The 22,049-nt window shown below is 45.3% G+C and overlaps 2 protein-coding genes and 1 long non-coding RNA gene across 4 annotated transcripts in view; 2 read left to right on the top strand and 1 right to left on the bottom strand.

Moving 5' to 3' along the window:
* The window catches only part of LOC310694144 (hemicentin-1-like), a 107,101-nt gene that overhangs the window by 8,786 nt on the left and 76,266 nt on the right, over positions 1-22,049 (top strand). The gene's annotated exons all lie outside the window — the stretch shown is intronic.
* Positions 4,909-10,414, top strand: LOC310694254 (SLAM family member 9-like). 2 transcript variants are annotated; one of them, XR_014519577.1, is made up of 6 exons: positions 4,909-5,294; positions 7,309-7,650; positions 7,796-8,095; positions 8,974-9,099; positions 9,240-9,420; positions 9,688-10,414. XR_014519577.1 is itself a non-coding variant. In XM_083477322.1 (6 exons), exons 1-6 carry the CDS (start codon positions 5,222-5,224, stop codon positions 9,772-9,774), a joined length of 1,029 nt encoding a protein of 342 aa, XP_083333448.1. In that variant the 5' UTR covers positions 4,909-5,221; the 3' UTR covers positions 9,775-10,414. The 2 variants fall into 2 exon arrangements, 1 of the variants encoding a protein (XP_083333448.1); XM_083477322.1 differs by having other exon boundaries at positions 9,240-9,340.
* LOC310694387 lies at positions 10,195-21,096 on the bottom strand. The gene is made up of 4 exons (XR_014519647.1): positions 21,028-21,096; positions 15,636-15,814; positions 11,320-11,630; positions 10,195-10,322 (listed from the first exon to the last, which is right to left on the bottom strand). It is a non-coding gene; the product is annotated as an uncharacterized lncRNA (long non-coding RNA).

The raw sequence follows: 22,049 nt of genomic DNA on the forward strand, positions 1-22,049 counted from the left end.
ACAGCTCCCATCATCCCTGAGCTCTGGCCTTGCTAGCTAGGGGTGATGGGAGTTGTAGTTCAACAACATTTGGGGACCCACAGGTTGAGAAAGGCTGATCTAAACTAAGGTTACCAGATTTCTTCCAATGAATCTGGGGACACTTTTCAACTTCAATGGATTTTTTATGGGGACTGATTTGTAAATCCGGGGACTGTCCCCGGGAAACAGGGACATCTGGTAACCTTAATCTAGACCCTTTTAAAAACAAACCTTCTTTAAACTTTGAGTTCCTTGTTAGGCTGTTACGGGCTACTCTGTTACCTGAGACCAGTCAGCAAATGACATCCCCCAAATTCAGTGCTTATGGTCAGACATGAGGCAGAAATTCCCACAAGCATTTCTTCATGTTCTGGCAGTAAAAGAAATGCAACAATAAATAACCATGTGCATAGCGGTGGGGAGGGGGCAGTTGCTCCCCTCTAAATCAAGTAACTAAATAAAAAACAATTAACTAAAAGTAGAAACAATCAGAATATTTGAAACTGAAATGCTCACTGAGGTCATGTGAATGTTGTTGTGGAGCAACTGGAAACCCAACTGAGCGATAGACGGAACTAGACAGAGGAAGATGACAGACAGGTTCATGACCTGAGAATGCACAGAATGACAAAGGAATTTTGTTTTTGTTTTCCTACAGTGGACATTGCCTCTGAGTATGTGCAGAGTGTTTTTGAAACCTTTCCCTGCTCTCACTCCTGCTTCCTGTCCACAACAGCACCCCCTTTCCAGAACACCGGAACCACACAGCATACAAGGAAAGGAAGGCCTTTTGTATGAAGAATTGAAGGGGGGGAGAGAATGCAAAGGGGAGGCTGTTGCTATGATGTTTGTTTGTCTGAGCAGGTAACACCAAGTCAGCCTATTAAGAGGATTGTGGAGCAACACTGAGGCACTTGAGCTCTCATAACAGGGGGTTTACAATGGCTGCACTGGTTGCAACTGGTTGCCCGCAGACTGTCTTGCCAGAGTGGTGCATGATCTAGTTATCTCCCGCTTGGACTACTGCAATGCGCTCTACGTGGGGCTATCTTTGAAGGTGACCCAGAAACTTCAATTAATCCAGAATGTGGCAGCTAGACTGGTGACTGGGAGCGGCTGCCAAGACCACATAACACCAGTCTTGAGAGACCTACATTGGCTCCCAGTATGTTTCTGAGCACAATTCAAAGTGCTGGTGCTGACATTTAAAGCCCTAAACGGCCTTGGTTCAGTAGACCTGAAGGAGAGTCTCCACCCCCTTTGTTCTGCCCAGACGCTGAGGTCCAGCTCCAAGGGCCTTCTGGTGGTTCCCTCATTGCAAGAAGTGAGGTTACAGTGAACCAGACAGAGGGTCTTCTCGGTAGTGGTGCCCGCCCTGTGGAAAGCCTTCCCTTCAGATGTGAAGGAAATAAGCAGCTATCCTATTTTTAAAAGTCATCTGAAGGGAGCCCTGTTTAAGGAAGCTTTTAATATTTAATGCTGTATTGTTTTTAATGCTCGATTGGAAGCCACCCAGAGTGGCTGGGGAAATTATTATTATTATTATTATTATTATTATTATTATTATTATTATTATTATTATTATTATTTATTATCATCATCATCATCATCATCATCATCATCATCATTATTACAACTTTGTCTCTGGGCACAATGCATTATATTCAGTTAGTGTTGAAACTGACGGAGGCCCCAAATTTCTGAAAGAGTGTCTCCTACCTTACAGACCCTCCCAGGTGTTAAGGTCAGCAGAGGGCGCCCTCTAGACAGAAGGGATGTCCAATAATTCCAATGGAGACAGAGACAGAAAAAGAAATTGCTGGCTTCCACTTCTTTGTCCCATGTCTGGAATGGAGAGCAATCCAGTGAATATAATCAGGACAAACGATTTGCAATTGATTACGGTTCTTTCCTCATTTGCATTGCATTCCTCCTGCATTGAAAAGACTGGGGTGGGAAAACGTAATGCAATTATGAATGTTATCCAAGCAACAGTGAGACAGTAGATGAATGGCAGTGGAACGGAAACAGTGGTGCAGGCGATAAAGACGAGGCAGAAAGGAAAAGGATGTCTTCCTGCATTCCTACTTGGCAGTTCCACCACTATCAGAAGCTCAGTGGGTGGTGGTCTGGGTGAGCCCCTTTCTATATGGCAGCCCCTGAACTGCAGAACTCCTTCCGCACTAAAGTGTGTCTTAGCACCTTCCTTATTTATTTATTTATTTATTTATTTATTTTATTTTGTACACCACCCTATACCTGCAGGTCTCAGGATAATTCAAAAGATAAATAGCTTTGCTACATAGCTTCGTACGTACAAGATGCATGACTTTCTCCAGGTCTTTCACGGAGAAGCTATTTTGTTTTATACCATCTACCACTTTTGTTGACTTTGTGCTGTTCCACGCTGTCTTGAACACTTTTGGATTTTATTGGCAGTTATGTCTTAATACGCTTTTGGTGATCTGTGTTATGTTTTACAATCTATTTATGTACCCTACTTTTTACACTGGTTTATACTTTAGTTGAAATGCATTTTGATTTTATTTTATTTTTTGTATTCTGCAACATTTTTGTATTTTCGTGTTATGAACCTGGTGTTGGTTTTATTTTGTATGGTCTAAGCTGCTTTGTGGAATTATATATTGTTGTTGTTGTTGTTTAGTCGTTTAGCCGTGTCCGACTCTTCGTGACCCCCTGGACCAGAGCACGCCAGGCACTCCTGTCTTCCACTGCCTCCCGCAATTTGGTCAAACTCATGCTGGTAGCTTTGAGAACACTGTCCCACCATCTTGTCCTCTGTCATCCACTTCTCCTTGTGCCCCCCCATCTTTCCCAAATATATATATATATATAATGTTAAATGAAACTAAGCAATTTCATTTATAACCACCACAAAACTGCACACATGCAGTCACATGTTCCTAACAGATACAGTTCAAAGGAGCACATCAGACAACCGCTTAACACAAATCCTTAACAATGGGACAGACAGAGAAACAGAAACACTCATAACACAAACAATGAATCAGGCAACCACAAAGCGCTCTCTCTCTCTCTCTCTCTCTCTCTCTCTCTCTCTCTCTCTGTGTGTGTGTGTGTGTGATAGAGAGAGAGAGAGAGAGAGAGAGTATTTGTGGAAAGAGTGGAAAGGAAAATCTCATATTCTGAGCATCTCTCCTCCCTGCCGTTCTGCCACTTCCTTCTGCTGTGGGCTGGTTGCAACAGCAACCGAAAACAAACTGGGTTGATGGTTTCCAAAGAGCCAGAAAGTGCAGATAAATGTGTTGAAAGGTAACCAAGGGAGCCGATTGTTGTGTCCATAGCCTGAGACTCCTAGAAATAAGAACATGGACTCAGATGATGCTTTCTTAGATGAAGAAGTCATGGAGTTACTTCCTGGCTGTCACTGTGACCTCTGTATCCAGCAATGATTTGGGCACAGAATCAGATGCTGTGGGGGCACCAGACAGAGAACTGGGTTTCGGTTGGGGCTAAGAGATGTCAGTGGAAGATAAGGAGACCAGTGTGTCTGAAGTGGTGGGACAAGGATGCCCAGAAGAACCTCCTGGACCACGAGGGCCTGTAGGGCCAGAGCTTAGACCCTCATGGACATCTTTTCCTGCACCAGAAGAAAGCAGATGCCTCCAGCTGCACATCATCAGTCCAGGAGAGCCCCAGGAGGTAGGCTATGGAGTGAAGGAGGAGCTCCCATCTTCAGGCTAGCGGGTTGGCTGCACTGAAGTTCTCACAAGGCAGCAGAGGCATGAAGGCTTCAGTCTCCTCTCCTCTTTTGTTGGAGAAAGGTGCTTGTTCTGAGCTGTCTGTGGTCCTGCAGCCCTTTACTGCTTTTCCTGTGAGTTCTGGAATCAGACTGGTGGTCTTCTTCCTCCTCCTCCCTCCCTCCCATCTGCCCTAGAGGCATCACCAATCATTTTGGTCTTGTAGGTAGATTTTCCCCAGTGGGCAGAATACATACATGCTGCAACTGATTATTTGTTTTGGTTCATTTATATTCCGATTCACATTTCAACAGAAACTCTAAGCAGTTTACGGTTCCCAACGACAAAGGAATCAATGCAAGCAATACAATTGAAGTCCCACATTCAAAACCAAGTGATGCTCATCATCATTCCACAATTCAAACAATGCAGTTAAATAAATATCATTAAACCATGTATAACGAAGAACCATGGAAAAAAATCACATAGAAAACATCAAGATATAGCAAGATACATCAAAATGCAATGTAACAGCGAAATATTTCATCATTGATTTTAATTATTTTTGAATATTTCAGAAAGCTGTTTTTAAGCTGATATGATTGATAAATTTATTATTTTACTCGTTTGTAAACCCACTTTGAGGTTGTTGGGTTTTTTGCAATTAAGCAGTATATAAATTTTATGAAATTAAATATTTTTGAAATCCATAAATATCACTCCCAAATAAGAACCATGTAATTCAATCACTGAACCCGTTCACACTAAACAAAACTAGTCTCAGCACAGCACACAACCCCCCACTATTCACAACCATTTTGTGTTACAATAGAATAGAAATAAAGTACTTCTTAGAAGCCTAATTTCAGGGTGGAGGGCTTTTGGACATCTGTGCACCCACAGACAGTTGTGTTAACACAAGTACAAAGCACTGCGGTGATGGTGGTGCTGTGAAAATAGTAAGTTATCAGCTGTGAATTTCTGTTTGCGGAGGCTTCTGGGGGACATTGTCCCTAACTTGGGTTCAGGAGACCATTCCTTAAAGGTCTCCATATGCCTCTCCCACTGCTATACCTGTGGGAAGGCAGGAAGTTTATCCTGGGTTCACTTCCACACCCTGACCTCCTTTTTTCAACACTCCCCTAGTTTCTATTTTTACCTTCAGTTGATAATTTCTTAATGTACAGATCCAGCATGGGCCACATGATAGCCTGGGTTTAGTTTTCTGGTTTCAGCTGGACTTGAAGGGGTAGCTTGTTGAGCAGCAGCGATCGCAAACATCCCAGGGGAAACAATTAAGTTGTGGTGCCTTTGCCTTTGGCCCAACCCAGAAGGGCTGACCCAAAAGGGACAAACCCCTTTGGCGAGTTCTATGTCAGCCCCACAGGACACGACTCCTCACCGCCTCCTCTAAAGAAACAAGCGAGCAGCAAAGGGTTTGTGCGCAGTGGGAGAGTTCTCCACACCCGAGGCCAGAGATGGCTGTGTTGCGTGCTAGCAAAAGTCTCCAGACCCTTCTTCTCTGCTGCACATTAATCTGCTCCTATTCTGGTAAGTTGACCAAGGCTTGCTAAAGCCTTAACACATCAGAATTTTGATGGGGAGTGGGTGTTGAAGGAGGAAACCAGAAATGTACGTTTTCATGCTTTGCAAAGAGGAGATAGACACTTATCAGCTCCATAGCCGCAAGGAGTAACCACGACTTCAGCTTCTGTTCTTTGATCACTTGTAAACCTTTGACAATGGAGCTGTGAAGGTGGAGACCTTTGGTGAATCAAACATCTATTGCTGGAGAAAAAAAGTGAATAGGATGAGGAAAGGTAAGTTGAATGGGCTAGAAATCAGGCGTAAGCTTAGCTGTAGAGACAGTAGTCTATCGTAAAGCTTGTGTTTCTTTAATTATGCAATATATACAGCTGCATGACTGATAATTCCCAACCTTTATCTCTAATTGCGGGGAAATAAAGATGACACAGAGTTGTAGAATCTTGTTAGACAGAAACATCTTCAATGTGGCTGAAAAGAATCTGACTAATCTGCCTTTTTAGTTCATTTTCAAAAACAGAACTATGGTTGGGTTTCTTTCTAAGCTTCAAGTCTATAACAATAAAGATATCTTACTGGGTTGAATGAATGAATGAATGAATGACAATAAAAATATATAATTTGCATTACAAAACATAATATTATTGAAATACTTTGACTTTTCCAAAATGGTAGACCCAGCTTTCATTCCTACCCATCCATGACCTCTGAGAAAAACATAAATCTTCTCTTGTCCCTATACCATTCCATTGTCATCTCATAACTTTATTACATTTCCCCCCCACTGTAATCCAATTAGCAACTGGAAACAAGGTGAGGAACTGGCCGCTGGTGATATTTTTTGAGAAAATCCTCTTGAATTTGACTAGACAAAAGGGGTCCCTTTTCCAAAATTCTACTTAGCAAATTTTGCAATCTGGTTCTTAAAATTGAAAGGTTCTCAAATAGCCCCACAACATATAAAATAAAAATCACAATTAAGTAGAACTCTGAGCAGCAAAAATGAAATAAACAGCTGCATCAATAAAAGCAGTGTTTTTAGTTTTTTCATGAAATATATTTGAGTGGAAACACGGCAGTTCGAGGTGGAGAGAGAACCCTCCTTTGCTAGCAAATTGTGTCTAAAGTTTTACTTCTGCTTCCATGGTTCACAGGGATCAAATTCCTCACATGTAAATAGCAGGATCTAATCAGATTTGTTTTCCTCTCAAGCACTGAAATTAAGAGCTGTCCTCTAGGATGTCATTTGTGAGTTTGATTCGCTTTACTGACTCTCCCTGTTTGTAGCTCGCTTTGTTTTCATAATTGCAGAATTGACATGCTTTGTCCTGAGTCCTGGCTATGGTTCAGTCTCGATCTTAGGAAATCACATGGGAGCTAAATCTTTCTGGATGTAGAGAGGCTAATCATTCAGCTATCACGTAGAGCTGAGCTGGAGGACTCTCTTGGAAGGTACAACTGGCTCGAAAACATAACAGCATTGCTATAAATGCCCTGCAATTTTTAACTCACTGCACTAACTTCTAGTTCATTTCTGTGCTGTTGAAAGAGTTCTAGCTATTTCACTGATGGCATCAACTTCAAAAGACAAAGTTTTTAAATCAGATAAGTGCTTCCCAAAGTTTTTTTGGCCAACGCCGCGTGGTTCCAAAAATTCATCCGCAGTGCCCTCTACACCATAAAAAGCATCATTCAGAATAACGATTTGCATGATGTAGAAAATAAGGGAGATAATAACACTACAACATTCAAAACAGTAACAATTAATTACACCTTTATTCAAAATCTAACTAAAACTACTTCAGCAATTCAACAATGATTTAGAATCATAGAACTGTAGAGTTGAGAATAGTTGTTTACAGAACTTCGGAATCTAGCAAAGAGCTTATGTAAATACCAAGATTTACTAAGAATATAGAAGATTAAGGCTTGAATCTGGGCTTCCTGTAGGCATCTATCCAGTAGACATTTGATTGTTTTGCCACCTTTCCCATTCTTTCTCTCCACTTCTTAAAAAAAGGTGCTGTAAGCAACTCATCACAGACTCAGACCCTGCGTCAGGTGAGCGGGATCCTGGGACGATCCGTCTTGCTTCCTGCCAATGTCTCATCAGCAGAACGATTTGCCTTCATTGAGTGGAACTTTCAGTTGAACGGCATAACGGTGCAGATTGCTAAGTTCAGGGATGGGAAGCTGAAGCGGCCGGATCCAAATGACAGGTTTGGGCAGAGGATAGAAATTGCCAATGAATCCACACTGAGGATCAAAGATCTGGAGATGGAGGACAGTGGAATATATGGAGTTCGTGTGACATTCAGTACAGGAACGTTGAAAGATCATAAACTCTGCCTCACTGTATATGGTAAGCAATTATTTTGCCATCCTCATCTGTTTCTTGTGGAATTGGCCGTAGGAAAGGACGCAGGAGTGCTGGTTCTATCAAGTTACTGGCATTCGTGGGGAAAGGGGCACAGAGGATGTGTCTTTTGTCATATGTTTTTCAACAGAGCCCATCCCAGAGCCAAAGATTCTCCACAAAGATGTCTTCAAGACTCCAGATGGTTGCAATGTGACCCTACAGTGTCGGGTGCCTGGAAAGAGGGGATTTGATGTATCCTGGAAAAGAGGGGACCCCCTCAGGGACTTAGACGATGGGTCAGACAGGTACCACCTCACAGAGAACGGCAGGGATCTCCACCTGTTCTGGAAGCACAACTCTTCAGGGCCCACCTACACCTGCCTGGTCACCAATCCAGCCGAACAGAGGAGCAACTCCTTCAACTTGCTCGACGTCTGCAAAACCCACAGTGAGCAAGTCTCCATGTATTTTATCCAGTTTAAACAAAATAGAGATTTCTAAGCAGAGTACATACAATAGAAAATAATTATTAATAATGCACAGATAAAATAAGCACTAGTGGAAAAACTACTCAAAGTATACGCAGCTAAATATGTGGCTGGGCACACCTGCAGAAATTTTAAAAAGGTTTTAGCGGGCATCTAAGACAGCAAGGGCTTTTTCTCCAAGGAGCTCCAGGTGGCGTCCATTGTTCTCTCCATCCATATTTAATCCCCATAAGCCTGGGGAGTAGGTTAGGCTAAGAAGCAGTGGCAGGCACCCAAAGTCACCCATTGAGTCCCCTTTGAGGTTCCCAACAATTAATCAGTATATATGAAACATACTTGGAGTCGAGAGTGGATTTCATGCTCTTTATTCAGCTCATAGTGGTGAGGAGGAATGGAAGTTCCTCCAGAATGTCTGCTTTATATACATTATTTACACAATGGGCCCCACGTGATTGGCTAATTCCGGGATTCTCCTGTAGGCCAATCAGGTTGCGGATTCACTTCCACCTGGAGCTGGATTGGGTGGCTCCTGTGGACCAATCAGACTGCTGCATTCTGGACCCTATTGTTCTAGGACCAATCAGAAGGCTGCATTCTGAATCCTATTCAACTCAGTACATAACAATATACATTCATGAAGTGAAATAAAATTAAGCCCGTAATCTGTGTGTGCTGCCTGGATTGGTTTATAACGATGAGCAGAACCCAAATACTTCCTTAAGAAGAAAAAGAAGAAGCTCATAAAGGCAGGTATTTTTTAACCATGTTTATCCTGGGACGGGGCACTGAGGCAGTTGCTGTCAATTATCTCTTGATGGACAATTGTGGCTCCCTGCAGGTAGTTCTGGATCATCCATCTCAGGTCCTCCGCTCTGGTTTGTTGCCGTTGTGCCTCTCCTCGTGATGGTAGCAGGTTTTGGGTTCTGGCTATGGAAGAAAAGCAGGACGACTCTATCTGAAAGAGGTAGGGAATGTCTTCCTTTCCTTGCCCATCTTTGGCCAGCCAGCATAGCCCCAAACACCTTTTCCTTCCTTTGGTTTCTCCTGCAAGGCAGGCCTTTTCAGTGCAACCAAATAAACTTGTCTAATGTCTCACCCCTGCAGCTGTGGCCTCTGTGAGAGGAGAGGAGGGGAATGTCAGTCCTGGGCTTCACTACGCAGAGCTCCCCAAAAGATGGATCCCTTCAGAAGGGGGTGAGAGCCAGGTGAGAGCGAGATGATCTTGCATGGTGGGACTAAAACAGAGACACTCAGCATTTGGGGAGCTCTTTAGGTTGAAGAAAAGGTGAGAAAGAAGCGTTTAAAATTATACATGGTTTGGAGAAAGTGGATTGGGATAAATCTGCCCTCAAAACAAAGGCCAGGTAAAAATCTTATGAATGAATGAAGAAAAGAAGTTGCTACCTTTTGCCTGATCCCCACTCCTGTTTTACACACACACAGCTAATTTCCCCTGGCTGAAGAGTGGGTCTCCTTCCCTTCTAGCTCTTCCATGTAAACAAACAAAAGATACCCTGTCTATCATCATTTTCCCTTTTCCTTTTCATTTCAGGAAGTCAGTCATCTCTCTGCAACCCCAGACCAGAATCCTGAAACAAATTCTCCAATTATCTACAGCCAAATCCAAACAGATCACTGAAACAAGGTCAAGCTTCAATTATTGGGAGCAAAGGTTGACTGGGCCTTCTTCCATTGCCTCAGCCCTGGAACAGAGAGCTTTTGTGGGGTAGATCTGAACGGAGAGCTGGTGGTCTAGTGGGCAAAACGGATCTACGGGGATCTGCTGGTGGATCTCTGGGTGAACAGAAATGGATCAAAAAGGATTTCTCTGACTCCCAGTTGTGTGATGACAACAACAACTAAAAGGCCCAGTGGACAGCCTGGTGGAGTAGAGGCTCACAAAGATAAGGATTCAAATATCTTCTCAGCCAGAGCATTGGGCAACCCACTGTCATTCAACCTGACATACCTCACAGTACTGTTGCAAGAAGAGATGTTGGCGTCCAGCTGTCTTGAGAGACAATGGAGTGCACCTCCGGGGGTGAAGTCACATCACTATGTTAGCAGCACCAAAGCGACCTCTCTGGGGTGCAAGCCTGGGCAGTGCATATTGAGGGCCTGTGCTGCTCAGATGAATAGACACCCCTCTCAGGTCCAAAGAAGAGCATAGCAATAATCTCCTTAAAACTACAGTCCCAGGAAAAAAAGGTTGCGGGAACATAATTGCTACTGATCCGTTCTTTCTTATAAATGTCAAAATAAACCTTTGCAATGGCTCAGTTTGCCTTGTCTGCTTCTTAAGAAAATGTCAATATAGAGACATTAGCACAGGTCTGACTTTGTCTAAGGTAGCTTTCTGAGTTCCTATGCAGGAAATGCAAAAGAGGACAGACTTGGATCTTATCCACACCTCTCCTTAATATGGATTGTGAACCCCTTGTGCATCTTCTAGTTCCACCTTCATCCATATAGCTTTCTCCTCCAACTCCTGCTTCCCTGTGCTTTCTCCTCCCTAAGCCAGAGATCCCCTATGCTTTAGAAATCTCAATAGGAGAGCTGCATTGATTGCATGGGACATATGCAGATTTAGGGATGAGAAAGTCTGGGGCAACAGGAGTGGAAGGAGAAGGCAGAATGGACAAGGGAGGGAATTAGAAGATCCACGAGGGGTTTGTAATCCACACTGAGCCAAGGTATGGATGGGCCCTGAGAGATGGATGTTGAGGTCGCTGACTGTTTCCTGTGGCCGTAAGTCCACCCTTGGCTTTCTCCTCCCACTTCTCAGATATAGAAGATATCAGCCGTTGTTGTAGCTGTGCTATAAATATCAACCTGTGAGAACAAACCCTCTTCCTGCAGTTTAAATGTCAGACAGCCTAGGTGCAAAACAGCAGGCCAGCAAATACTAGTTAAGGTTGCATCTATTTCTGAAGTTTATCTGACCACATCTTCTCGCCTCTGACACGTCTCTTGTGCTTGTGCTGCATCGGTGAAGTTTGCTTGTGGTGCACCTTCTGGGATGTCCATTTCAGTCATTATTCCGGGGGTGGGGGGGAGGTGAACTGATTTCCCCCTTTCCTGACCGTGTTTGGTTATACTCAGATATTGTTTTATAAATTTCCCTAAAGAGGTCCTATGTTATGTTTCACAACTAGTAGACCCAAACAGTGAAATTTTGACTTACCATATACATAAAGGAGGAAGGTGTGATCTTGAAACACTTTTGTAATAAATCTCACACAAACTTTACATGCTCCAATGTCCTCTGTCTCCAAAGCTTTGATTCGCAGAGTGATCTTGCTCGCTACTTTCAACCTCTGCCCAAATCTGTCTGTTGGATTAGACCCCTCTGGTTTTTCATCCCTGAACTCAGCAAACCAAAATGCCAAACCAGCTTTTCCCATTTGATTCTTTCCACGGCTTCTACCGAGGGAATGTTTACAGCCCATCCACCCGACACAAGTGAGGATTCTGGCACTCTGTTACTTGGAAAGCCTATTTATAAAAGAGAAAGTAGAGGGGAAAACTTATGTCCCAATAAAAAATGACAAAGGCACATGGCTCATGACGCTTGAGGCTTCCTCCTTGCAAAGGAGGCTGCAGGTTTTGCAAGCTTCTACCTGCATCTAGTCATTGCTATCCATCACCTATTCAAATAGTCAATGCTGCTGGTAACCCTTACAATCTGGGATCTACATTCTGTCTACACTAGGGAGCATCGCCCACAAACCACAAAAGAATCAGTCTAGAGGACACATGGAAGGAGGCCCCTGGGTCGGCTTCAGGTGTCCTGCTGTGATGGCCTGGGACTCGGGCTCGGACTCGGAACCAGAGGAATCTCAGTCTGCACCAGATCCTTTGCTTCAGGCATCATCTGAACCTAGTCTGGGGCCTGATCCTGAAGAGTCCCAGTCTGCACAGGTTCCCCTGCAACAAGCACCAGCTGAGCCGAGTCAGGGGCCTGAGCCTGCCCTCGCTCCAGATGCGGGGATGACCTCGTTGCCTCCAGCTGGGCCATCCCTTATAGCTGCTCCACTACCGGTTGGGTCAGGAGAGGCTGAAGCGGCTCCTGGGTCTAGTAACCCACCGACGTCTCCCGAGCTGCAGAGACTGAGGTCTGAGAGCAGGAGGAGTGCTCACTTTTGGGCGAGACAGGGAGGTGAGTCACTGGGGGATCAGGACCGGCCCTTACCCCGACAGAGATAAATGGCTGTCGGACCCCACCCCAGGTTGCGGGAGCAACATTGCTATTTGCCAGAACCTGCCTGAGATCCTGTGCCTGACCTTGCCTGGTTTCCTGCCTCGTGTCCTGCCAGACTGACTCCTTGTGGAGCCCTTGGATTTGGGACTGGACCTGGACTGCATGGCTCAGGCTACCCCCGGGCCCAGCACACCTACCAGATTCCTGCCTTACCTGTGGTTTAGACAGTCAAAAGCAGGAGCCTGCAATAAACCCAGATGCCAACTTTGCTGCCACATACACCCGGACAACACCATTACTGGCCCCAACAACATCATACATACCATCTCGGGACTATTTAATTGCTCATCGTCTAACATTGTGTATGCCATCAAATGCCAACAGTGTCCTTCAGCTCTCTATATTGGACAAACAGGCCAAACCTTACGCCAAAGAATAAACGGACATAAATCTGACATCAAGAATCACAAAACAGAGAAACCAGTAGGAGAACACTTCAATCTCCCAGGACATTCTATACAAGATCTCAAAGTAGCTGTTTTACTACAAAGGAATTTCAGAAATAGACTGGAAAGAGAAGCTGCTGAATTGCAACTCATTACCAAACTCAAAACCATGGAGAGACCTGGTCTGAACAGAGACATTGGATTCTTATCTCATTATACATGACTAAGCCATTTCTCACCTTCTCACCCCTTACCTTTTCCTGTAAGACCTATTACAGTCGTTACCCTTCTGAGTAATACCCCTCCCCACCTTCTCACTATATAGAAGGATCTGGCAACTTCTGTTTCAGTGTATCTGAAGAAGTGTGCATGCACACGAAAGCTCATACCAAGAACTAACTTAGTTGGTCTTTAAGGTGCTAGAGGAAGGAATTTTTTTTATAAAAGCAGGAGAGTTAGCCAAGCTTTTTGACTCTACCCCCCTCACAACTGTCCTTTGTCAGATGAGATGGGCTTCACTTTGCTTGGTTCAGCCCCTCCTGCTTTGATCACAGACCCCACCCCCAACCACAGCAGTTTCCATTGTTTGGCCCACCAGCTTCAATCTTATTTCCCTTCTAGGCTAGAGTACCATTTCTTTCTGTCTTTTTGCTCCAACAAGCATTATTTTCTGCACCAGCCTCATGTCACTGATGGTGGATGTTCTGCCCAAAGCCCCAAGAAGCCAGGCCCACAGCCAGTCGCTGTAGATTGATCAGAATGAGATGGACCCCTAGGGTCTGACTTGGTGTAAGGTAGCTTTCAAGTGATATAACTCTGTCAGCATGGAAAACCCAGTCACAACGTCCCTGCCAGGTGGACCATCCAGCCCCCACTTCAGAATGTCCCATGCAAGGCATGCTGTATGTGGATGTATTGATTTGTGGAGGACCAAGGCATATTTTGCAGGGGGCACACCCAAATTAAAGGCCAGTTATCTCAGTTGGTTAGAACAGGGGTAGGCAACCTAAGACCCGTGGGCCGGATGCAGCCCAATTGCCTTCTAAATCCGACCTGCGGACGGTCCGGGAATCAGCATGTTTTTACATGAGTAGAATGTGTGCTTTTATTTAAAATGCATCTCTGGGTTATTTGTGGGGCATGGGAATTCGTTCATTTCCCCCCTCCCCCAAATATAGTCCGGCCCCCCACATGGTCTGAGGGATGGTGGACTGGCCCACGGCTGAAAAAGGTTCCTGACCCCCAGGGTTAGAATATGGTGCTAACCATGGGTTCGATCCCAATATGGGCCAAGGACTGTAGCTCAGTGGCAGAGTAACTGTCTTGCAAGCAGAACGTCTTGGGTTCAGTCACCAGCTTCTCCAGATAAGGTTGGGAGAGACTCCTGCCTGAAATCCCAGACAGCTGCTGATAGTCAGTGTTAGACATTACTGAGCTAGATGGACCAATGCAGTGGCGTAGCGTGGGTTGTCAGCACCCGGGGCAAGGCAAGTAATTTGCGCCCCCTAACCCGTGGATTTGCGCCCCCTAACCCTAACCCCCAGTTGTTGCACCCGGTGCGGCCGGCCCCCCCTGCACCCCCCACGCTACGCCACTGGACCAATGGTCTGATTTGGTATAAGGCAACTTCCTGTTCACCTAGGTTCCGCATTTTGTAGGACCTACAGTCATAAAGGTAAAGGTAAAGGGACCCCTGACCATTAAGTCCAGTCGTGACCGACTCTGGGGTTGCGGCACTCATCTCGCTCTATAGGCCAAGGGAGCCGGTGTTTGTCCGTAGACAGCTTCCGGGTCACATGGCCAGCATGACTAAGCCGCTTCCAGCGAACCAGAGCAGCACACGTAAATGCCGTTTACCTTCCCGCCAGAGCGGTCCCTATTTATCTACTTGCACTTTGACGTGCTTTCGAACTGCTAGGTTGGCAGGATCAGGGACCGAGCAACGGGAGCTCACCCCGTTGCAGGGATTCGAACCGCTGACTTTCTGATCAGCAAGTCCTAGGCTCTGTGGTTTAACCCACAGCGCCACCTGCATCCCATACAGTCATACCTTGGGTTAAATATGCTTCAGGTTGAGCATTTTCAGGATACGCTCCGCGGCAACCCGGAAGTAACAGAACGCATGACTTCCGGGTTTCGCCACTTGCGCATGCGCAGACGCTCAAAATGATGTCACATGCATGCATAGAAGCAGCAAAACGTGACCCGCGCACGTGCAAATGCGCAGTCATGTGTTGTGTTCTACTCAGGATGCGAACAGGGCTCTGGAACAGATCTCGTTTGCATCCAGAGGTACCACTGTATTATGTCATCATCCCACATAGAGATGCGTGTTGCGGAAGCAGGATAATTTCGATATAAGGAAAGGATTGTTGGGCTTGAAGGGCAAAGTCACCTGATCATGAAGATATAGGATATGGGGCAGGGCCTCCCCCAAAAAATTGGGGTTCAGGGGCATATGAACATTCCTTTCAGGTTCTGGGATCTGTGAATTTTGCTTCTTCTCTTTTGTGAACTTTTCCCCAAGCATCTGGCTAATGAGAATTCTTTTTGTTGTTGCTAAAGTTGCAACACTACCACATCCTGCCCATGTGGGCTGTGCTCTCCTCCTCTCAGCAATTTGGTTTTACTCTTGAGACAACTGGGAACGACAGAAGCCCTTTGTTAACTTCCAGTCCTTGCCAATGAATCATGGCTCACTACACTTCAGCAGAGACACAATGCTGGATTTTTCTCAGAGACCACCTCTTCAGAATATTCTTGGTATGTCCCTGACTACTTGCAAACCCCACTACTACCCCTCAATGCAAGGGGGAGAGAGATTGTGAGTTTGGTCTGATGTTGGTTACTCACACTCAGTTAGGGCTTCTTCTCTTGAGCTTGAAGCACCTTCCAGGGCGCCCTCGATGGAACCAGGTTTTAAGGATGCTTTGGCAGAAGGCTTTCAACAGCTTAATTGCATGTGTGTGACCTTTGTTACTGAGTTGAATTTGGAGGGTAATCTGTATGTCTGACGAGGGTGATCATCATCCCTGAAGATGTAGATGATATGGGAGGGAGAAAAACATGGGTCAGGGTAAGTGACGTCAAGCTGAATGCCTCTCAGGGCAGAAAGGTTTTCCTGCAGGATTTTGTCCTGGAACCTGTCAGCCACTGAACAACACAAATAATGAAATGAGCAGAGTGGTATTTTAAAAAGTGAGCAAGAAAAGGGTTTTGACGATGTTAGTGGAACAGAGTCGATTTCTTCTCTGAACTTAGTATTAGCTTCATATCTATTTCATACATACATACATACATACAAAAATGCTTTGCTTCTAGATTCCATCCTTGCTGCTTAGAATAACTTTGTGCTGGGTAAGAGCTTTCTCTGCCAAATTTTCCATAAGAGTTTTGTACTGCTCTGATTTTGCATATGCCTTGGAGAATTATTTACAATAAAATAGAATATAAAACACGTGGAATAAATCAAATTATTCTTTGTTGCTTGTTTGCTTCCCTGAGATTTGACCTTGGGACAGCTTTGAATAGATTTAAAAGATCGTTTTATTCATGAATGAGGTTCAGACATCACTTTGCTATATCAGGATAAGGAATGGAGATATTCTTTCAGAGTGATTCCTGGGTCAGAAACATACAAATATTGGAGCCAGTCTAGTGTTTAATTCTGGCTTGTGGAGAAAACTGAATGCATACCGGCAATAGTGTTTGTTCTTAAACATTTATGCTAGATATAACACTCTCTGGACTACATCAAGTAGACTAGTATTTTATTTTTAAACATTTTACTTTTAATGTTTACCTGAATCAATTTTCTTTCTGGGTTTTTCAAGTTTCGATATCCTCTGCAAATTATGCAGCCCTTTGTTACACTGCCAGAAAGAAGTAAACAGACAAACTTCTTGCAGAAGTTCCGTCTTCAGACTATTGCTGTTGTGTGTGTGTTTTTTTAAGCCCCTGAAGACAGCTAAGAAATTTCAGCTGGCCCAAAATGCAGCAGCCAACTTCTGGCTGGCATTCCATTTGTAGTTGTTATTTAGTCGTTTAGTCATGTCCGACTTTTCGTGACCCCCTGGACCAGAGCATTCCAGGCACTCCTGTCTTCAGGATTCGATTTAGAACTTGCATAACATGGGACCCTCCCTATTAACTTAATTCCAATCTGCTTTAACTGTTTTTAATATTTGAATTTCTGTAATCTGCCCTGGGATCTCTTGGTGAAGAATGGATATGTATGCAATAATGATACTAATTTGCCCCTCCCTTTGTATACTGCCCCCTCACGGCACGTTAAGCCAAGCAGTGGAGAATCCAGTCTATCAGGTGAATGGGATTGTGGAAGGATCTCTTTCATTTCCTGCCAATGTATCCCAAGGAATAACAGTAGAGAAAATTGAATGGGACTTCCGCCCAAAAACTGGTGGCCTGGGCCTTAGGTTTAGTGAATACAGACATGGGAAACCAGAGCACCCAAATTCCACTGACTGGTTTGGACCATGGCTAGACATGGCAAACCGGACAATGCTGAGGATTAAAGACTTGGAATTGAACAACAGTGGGATATACAGAACTCATCTTTGGTTTACAAAAGTGCAGTTTCAAGCACACTCTTCCAACCTCTCCAGCAGCAGCAGCCACACCTGAGGCTCCCTATATTCCTGGCGAGAAATTTTCATGAATTTTGTGAGCAGGAGCCTCGCGATCCTTCTCTCCTTTTAAGAAAGCTCCCCCTCCCCAATCTCAGGGTCAATGTGGTTTGGCACTTACTGGGGTCTCACATGTCACAAGAGCCCCCACCCCACCAGACCTTCTCCTCTTTCCACCACTGCTTTCTCATTCTGGCCCAAACAATCATGGAGGTTGTCATGGGCCCAGGGGGTGGGGGCGCTGGCCAGAGGAGGCTGGGGATAGTAAGGACTTGCCCATGAATGATGCCCCAGAGGGGGATCTTGAAGGGCTTGAGTGTTCATTTTGCGCCTTGGTTTCCTTCCTTGAAGCCTGCATTGAGGTATAATCTTTTTTTATCCACAAGTGTTCTTTAGTTCTCTGGTTCTTCTTTGAACCTCAGCCTTAGCGTTGACATAGTTTTTTTCTTAGTGCCGCAGTTTCTGTCTCTTTGCCAGATCTGAAAGGCCTTCCTTTTCTTGTCAATAATGAGTTCAATCTCACTGTCGTTCTAAATTATTCCTGCCCAAATTCTCTCTCAGTTGCTATACAGTGGTATCTCGGGTTAAGAACTTAATTCGTTCTGGAGGTCTGTTCTCAACCTAAAACTGTTCTTAACCTGAAGCACCACTTTAGCTAAGGGGGCCTCCTGCTGCCACTGCACCGCCACTGCACAATTTCTGTTCTCATCCTGAAGCAAAGTTCTTAACCCGAGGTAATATTTCTGGGTTAGCGGAGTCTGTAACCTGAAGCGTATGTAACCCAAGGTACCACTGTATTGTGCTCTTACAATTACACTGCCCAATTCTCAGCCACCCACATGTAAATTTTCACAAAATAATTTAAAGCTACTCTGCCCAGAGCCCTAGCTAGGTGATCTTGCACCCCTGGCAGATTGCACCCCCTAACCACAGACAAATTAGCTCTTCTTTCCACCTTTTCTTCAACCCCCCTCCACCCAATCAGTTCCTCATGCCCCCATCTCCTCCCCTCAGCCAGTGCCGACTTGCGCTCCTCAACAGCCGAGGTGGGGGGCTGCTGCCGCTGCTCTGCTGGGCCTGCTTTCCTGTCTCGCAACCCACCCTAACCAGCTGGGCCCGCAAGGCTGGCAAGGCTGGTGCAGTAACCAGAGCGGAGCACACAGAGGTGGTGGCAACGACTTGGCAGGTGGAGGAGCAAACGAGTGCAGCGGCTGCAGCAGACCGGATGCATGGAGGGGCCAGGAGCGGCTGTCACCCTGGGTAGTATACCACTCACGGGGGAGGACGAAGTCCCAGCGGGCACCCTTGCTCCCTCCTTCCCTAGGTTGAGGGAGCAGTTGGTTGTTGGACAGGGCCACTACCCTCTCCCTCCCCACGCTTGCCAGGAAGGGTCCCCAAGTGGATTGACCAGCCACGAATCATATGGGTTACTCAGCCAATTTTGCACCCCGCCTTGCCTGCACATCTGGTGGGGGCCTTCCTCACGACCCACTTGCACTGCCACCTTTTTATTTTAAAATAAAAGAGTCTGGTTCCATCCTGGTTCAAGTGGACCGTATTCCTTTTGTACAGGCCCATGTTGCCCCCAGAATGTTCCCCAGTGCAGAACAAAACCAAACTCCTCCTCTGAACACTATCCTGTCATCCACACATTGAGATCACAAAGCTCTGCTTCTCCATCTGCATATGGAGCTGCTAGTATTTCAGAAAAAGCTACCTTAGAGGTCCTGACTTTCAGCATCCTTCCCAGCATCCTAAATTTGGCTTCCAGGACCCCTAGACTACATTTCCCCATGTCACTGGTGCCAACATGCACTGTGGCCACTGATTCCTCTCCAGCACTGTCTGCCAGGCTATCTAGGCAATGAGCAACACCCACAACCTTCGTTCACCCCTTGGTTCATCACGCACCCAACTATATTCTTAACTACCACGATCCCACCACCCACAGGAGACGAATCTTCCCACAAGAGACAGTGAAGACCACCATCATGGATGGCTTGAAAAGAGGATGAGATACATGTTTGGAGGAGAAGACTGTTGAGGGATTCTAGGCAGGATGGCTCTCCTCTGCCTCCTCCATTGGAGGCAGGAATGCTTCTGAATACCAGCTACTGGAAACCACAGAAGGAGAGAGCATTCTGGTGCTCAGGTCCTGCTTGCCAGTTTCCCACAGGCATCCAGCTGGCCACTGTGAGAAGAACAGGATGCCAAGCTAGATGAGCCACTGACAGGATCTTCTTAGGTTCTGATGTTCCTGATCTCCCACCTGGAATTAATTTTGGGGTTTGAGGGCATATGAACATTCCTTTGGGGTTCAGTGACATATAAGTTTTGCATCTTTGAACCTCTTTCAAGCAAATAAAAATCTGGGCAAGTAGAATGCTCTTGTTGTTGTTAAACTTGTAACAGCCTCCTCAATCTCCAAAAGCTGCCAGCTTTTTGCATTGCTTTTGGTGTGCCCATATCTGTCACAAGACTTTTGTTATTAGCCAGTCTTTGCAAAGAGAGCAATTCTCCTCCTCCCCTACAAACCACACACAGCACTACACTTCCGTAGAGAAGCAAACATGGCTTTTTATTGCAGACATTTCCTCTTCAGAATTTTGCTGTACTTTCTGGGTAAGTCGCGCACTGCTTTGTCCTGAAGAGCAGTAAGATCTGCACCAGCAGCTGGTTTGTTCAGGAGGCTGGGGAAGAGACTGACCATGATTGTTCTCCCTGACATCTGCCTTTTGCATCTGCCGGACGCCTCTGGAGAAGGATTTGGGAGCCATCTTCCCCTCACCTCTGAACTGTATTTAAGCCATGCTGCCTGGAGTGTAGCAAGACCAGGGCCAGAAACTTCATTGTCCGTTAACATTTGTGTTGCTTTGTATCTATGTACTTAAGTTTCAATTGTGTTTTTTTTTTTTGGAGGGGGGCAATATTGAATTTATTTTGTGTTTGCCAAATTGTTTATTTCTGTCATTTTTAAATTTACTGTCATATTCTGTATTTCGTACATTTGTGTTTCCAATGCTCTGTATTTTGATGTTTTGAAAGTTTGCTGTGAGCCACTTTGGGCTCAGCTCCTTGCGGAACAGATGCATATCAATCAATCCCAGTCAAGAGAGAAGTAACTGAGAAAGCTGCTTACTGGTTACCAGTACTTTTTTTCTGTGGGGATGCAGGGTTACACATACCCCTAAACATTTTGTGAATCTAAGTTTGGCCTCATTGGGGGCCATATTTCAATATGAGTAGGAAAATGAGTGTACCTCTAAACATATTTTTTTTTAGAAAAAAAGCAGTGTTGGTCACTGGAACCCAGTTCCCTGTGAGGGTGGGGCAATGCCACAGTGATCTTTGTTACTGAGCTCAGTTTGTAGGAGAATCTGCACATATGACGAAGGTGAAAGTTACGAGAGCCCAACCATAGGCGGCGCTAGAGTCAATGAGAGGTAGAGCCAACTAATTCTAGTTCTGTTTCTGTCTGTGATACTAAGAGCTACAAGAATAACACAGATACTAAGGAGGAGGCAGTGCCTGGGCTAGTTTAAAGTAAAAAAAGATGGCTAAAGACAGGCTGAAGCTGGCAAAGGCAGTGCCCCACTCACCCTCAGGGAACAGTCTCCACTCCTGTGAAGTGTTGCTGCACATTTGCAACTGTTCATCTTCTTTGCAAGGGTTTTGCAGGACTCCAAAAGGTTGGTGATCTCCAAATGTTGGTGAGAATCAAAGAAGAAGAAGAAGAAGAAGAAGAAGAAGAAGAAGAAGAAGAAGAAGAAGAAGAAGAAGAAGAAGAAGAAGAAGAAGAAGAAGATTTTTTTATTTATACCCCGCCCAACTGGCTTAGTTTCCCCAGCCACTCTGGGCAGCTTCCAACCGAATACTAAAAACAATACAGCATCAGACGTTAAAAACTTCCCTAAACAGGGCCGCCTTCAGTTGTCTTTTAAAAGCAAAATACTTGTTTATTGCCTTGACATCTGCTGGGAAGGCATTCCATAGGGCAGGCACCACCACCGAGAAGGCCCTGTGCCTGGTTCCCTGTAACCTCACTTCTCGCAGTGAGGGAACTGCCAGAAGGCCCTCAGCGGTGGACATCAGTGTCTGGGCTGAACGATGGGGGTGGAGACGCTCCTTCAAGTCTACTGGGCCGAGGCCATTTAGGGCTTTCAAGGTCAGCACCAACACTTTGAATTGTGCTTGGAAACGTACTGGGAGCCAATGAAGATATTTCAGAAGATTTTTCAGGACCGGGTTATATGGTTTCGGCGGCCACTCCCAGTCACCAGTCTAGCTGCCGCATTCTGGATTAATTGCAGTTTCTGAGTCACCTTCAAAGGTATCCCCACGTAGAGCGCATTGCAGTAGTCCAACACCTAATCTTAACAGAACAGAAAACTTTAACAGGTACACAGGAAGGAGTACAGCAGATGTGCATTGCTAAAACACATACAAGAACCCTGAGCTCACAACTCTTTCTCCTCCTCCACTACTCCTTGCTTGGAATTACCTTTGTACTTGTAACAATGTCCTTCTCCTACAGGAAAGGACCACGTTAGGATAGCTAGGAGAATGTAATAAGTGTTTAACTCAGGAATCCCCAACCTCCAGATGTTTGGCCTACAACTCC

This window comes from Podarcis liolepis (assembly GCF_965112155.1).
Source record: "Podarcis liolepis genome assembly, chromosome: 15".
NCBI classification, from domain to species: Eukaryota; Metazoa; Chordata; class Lepidosauria; order Squamata; family Lacertidae; genus Podarcis; species Podarcis liolepis.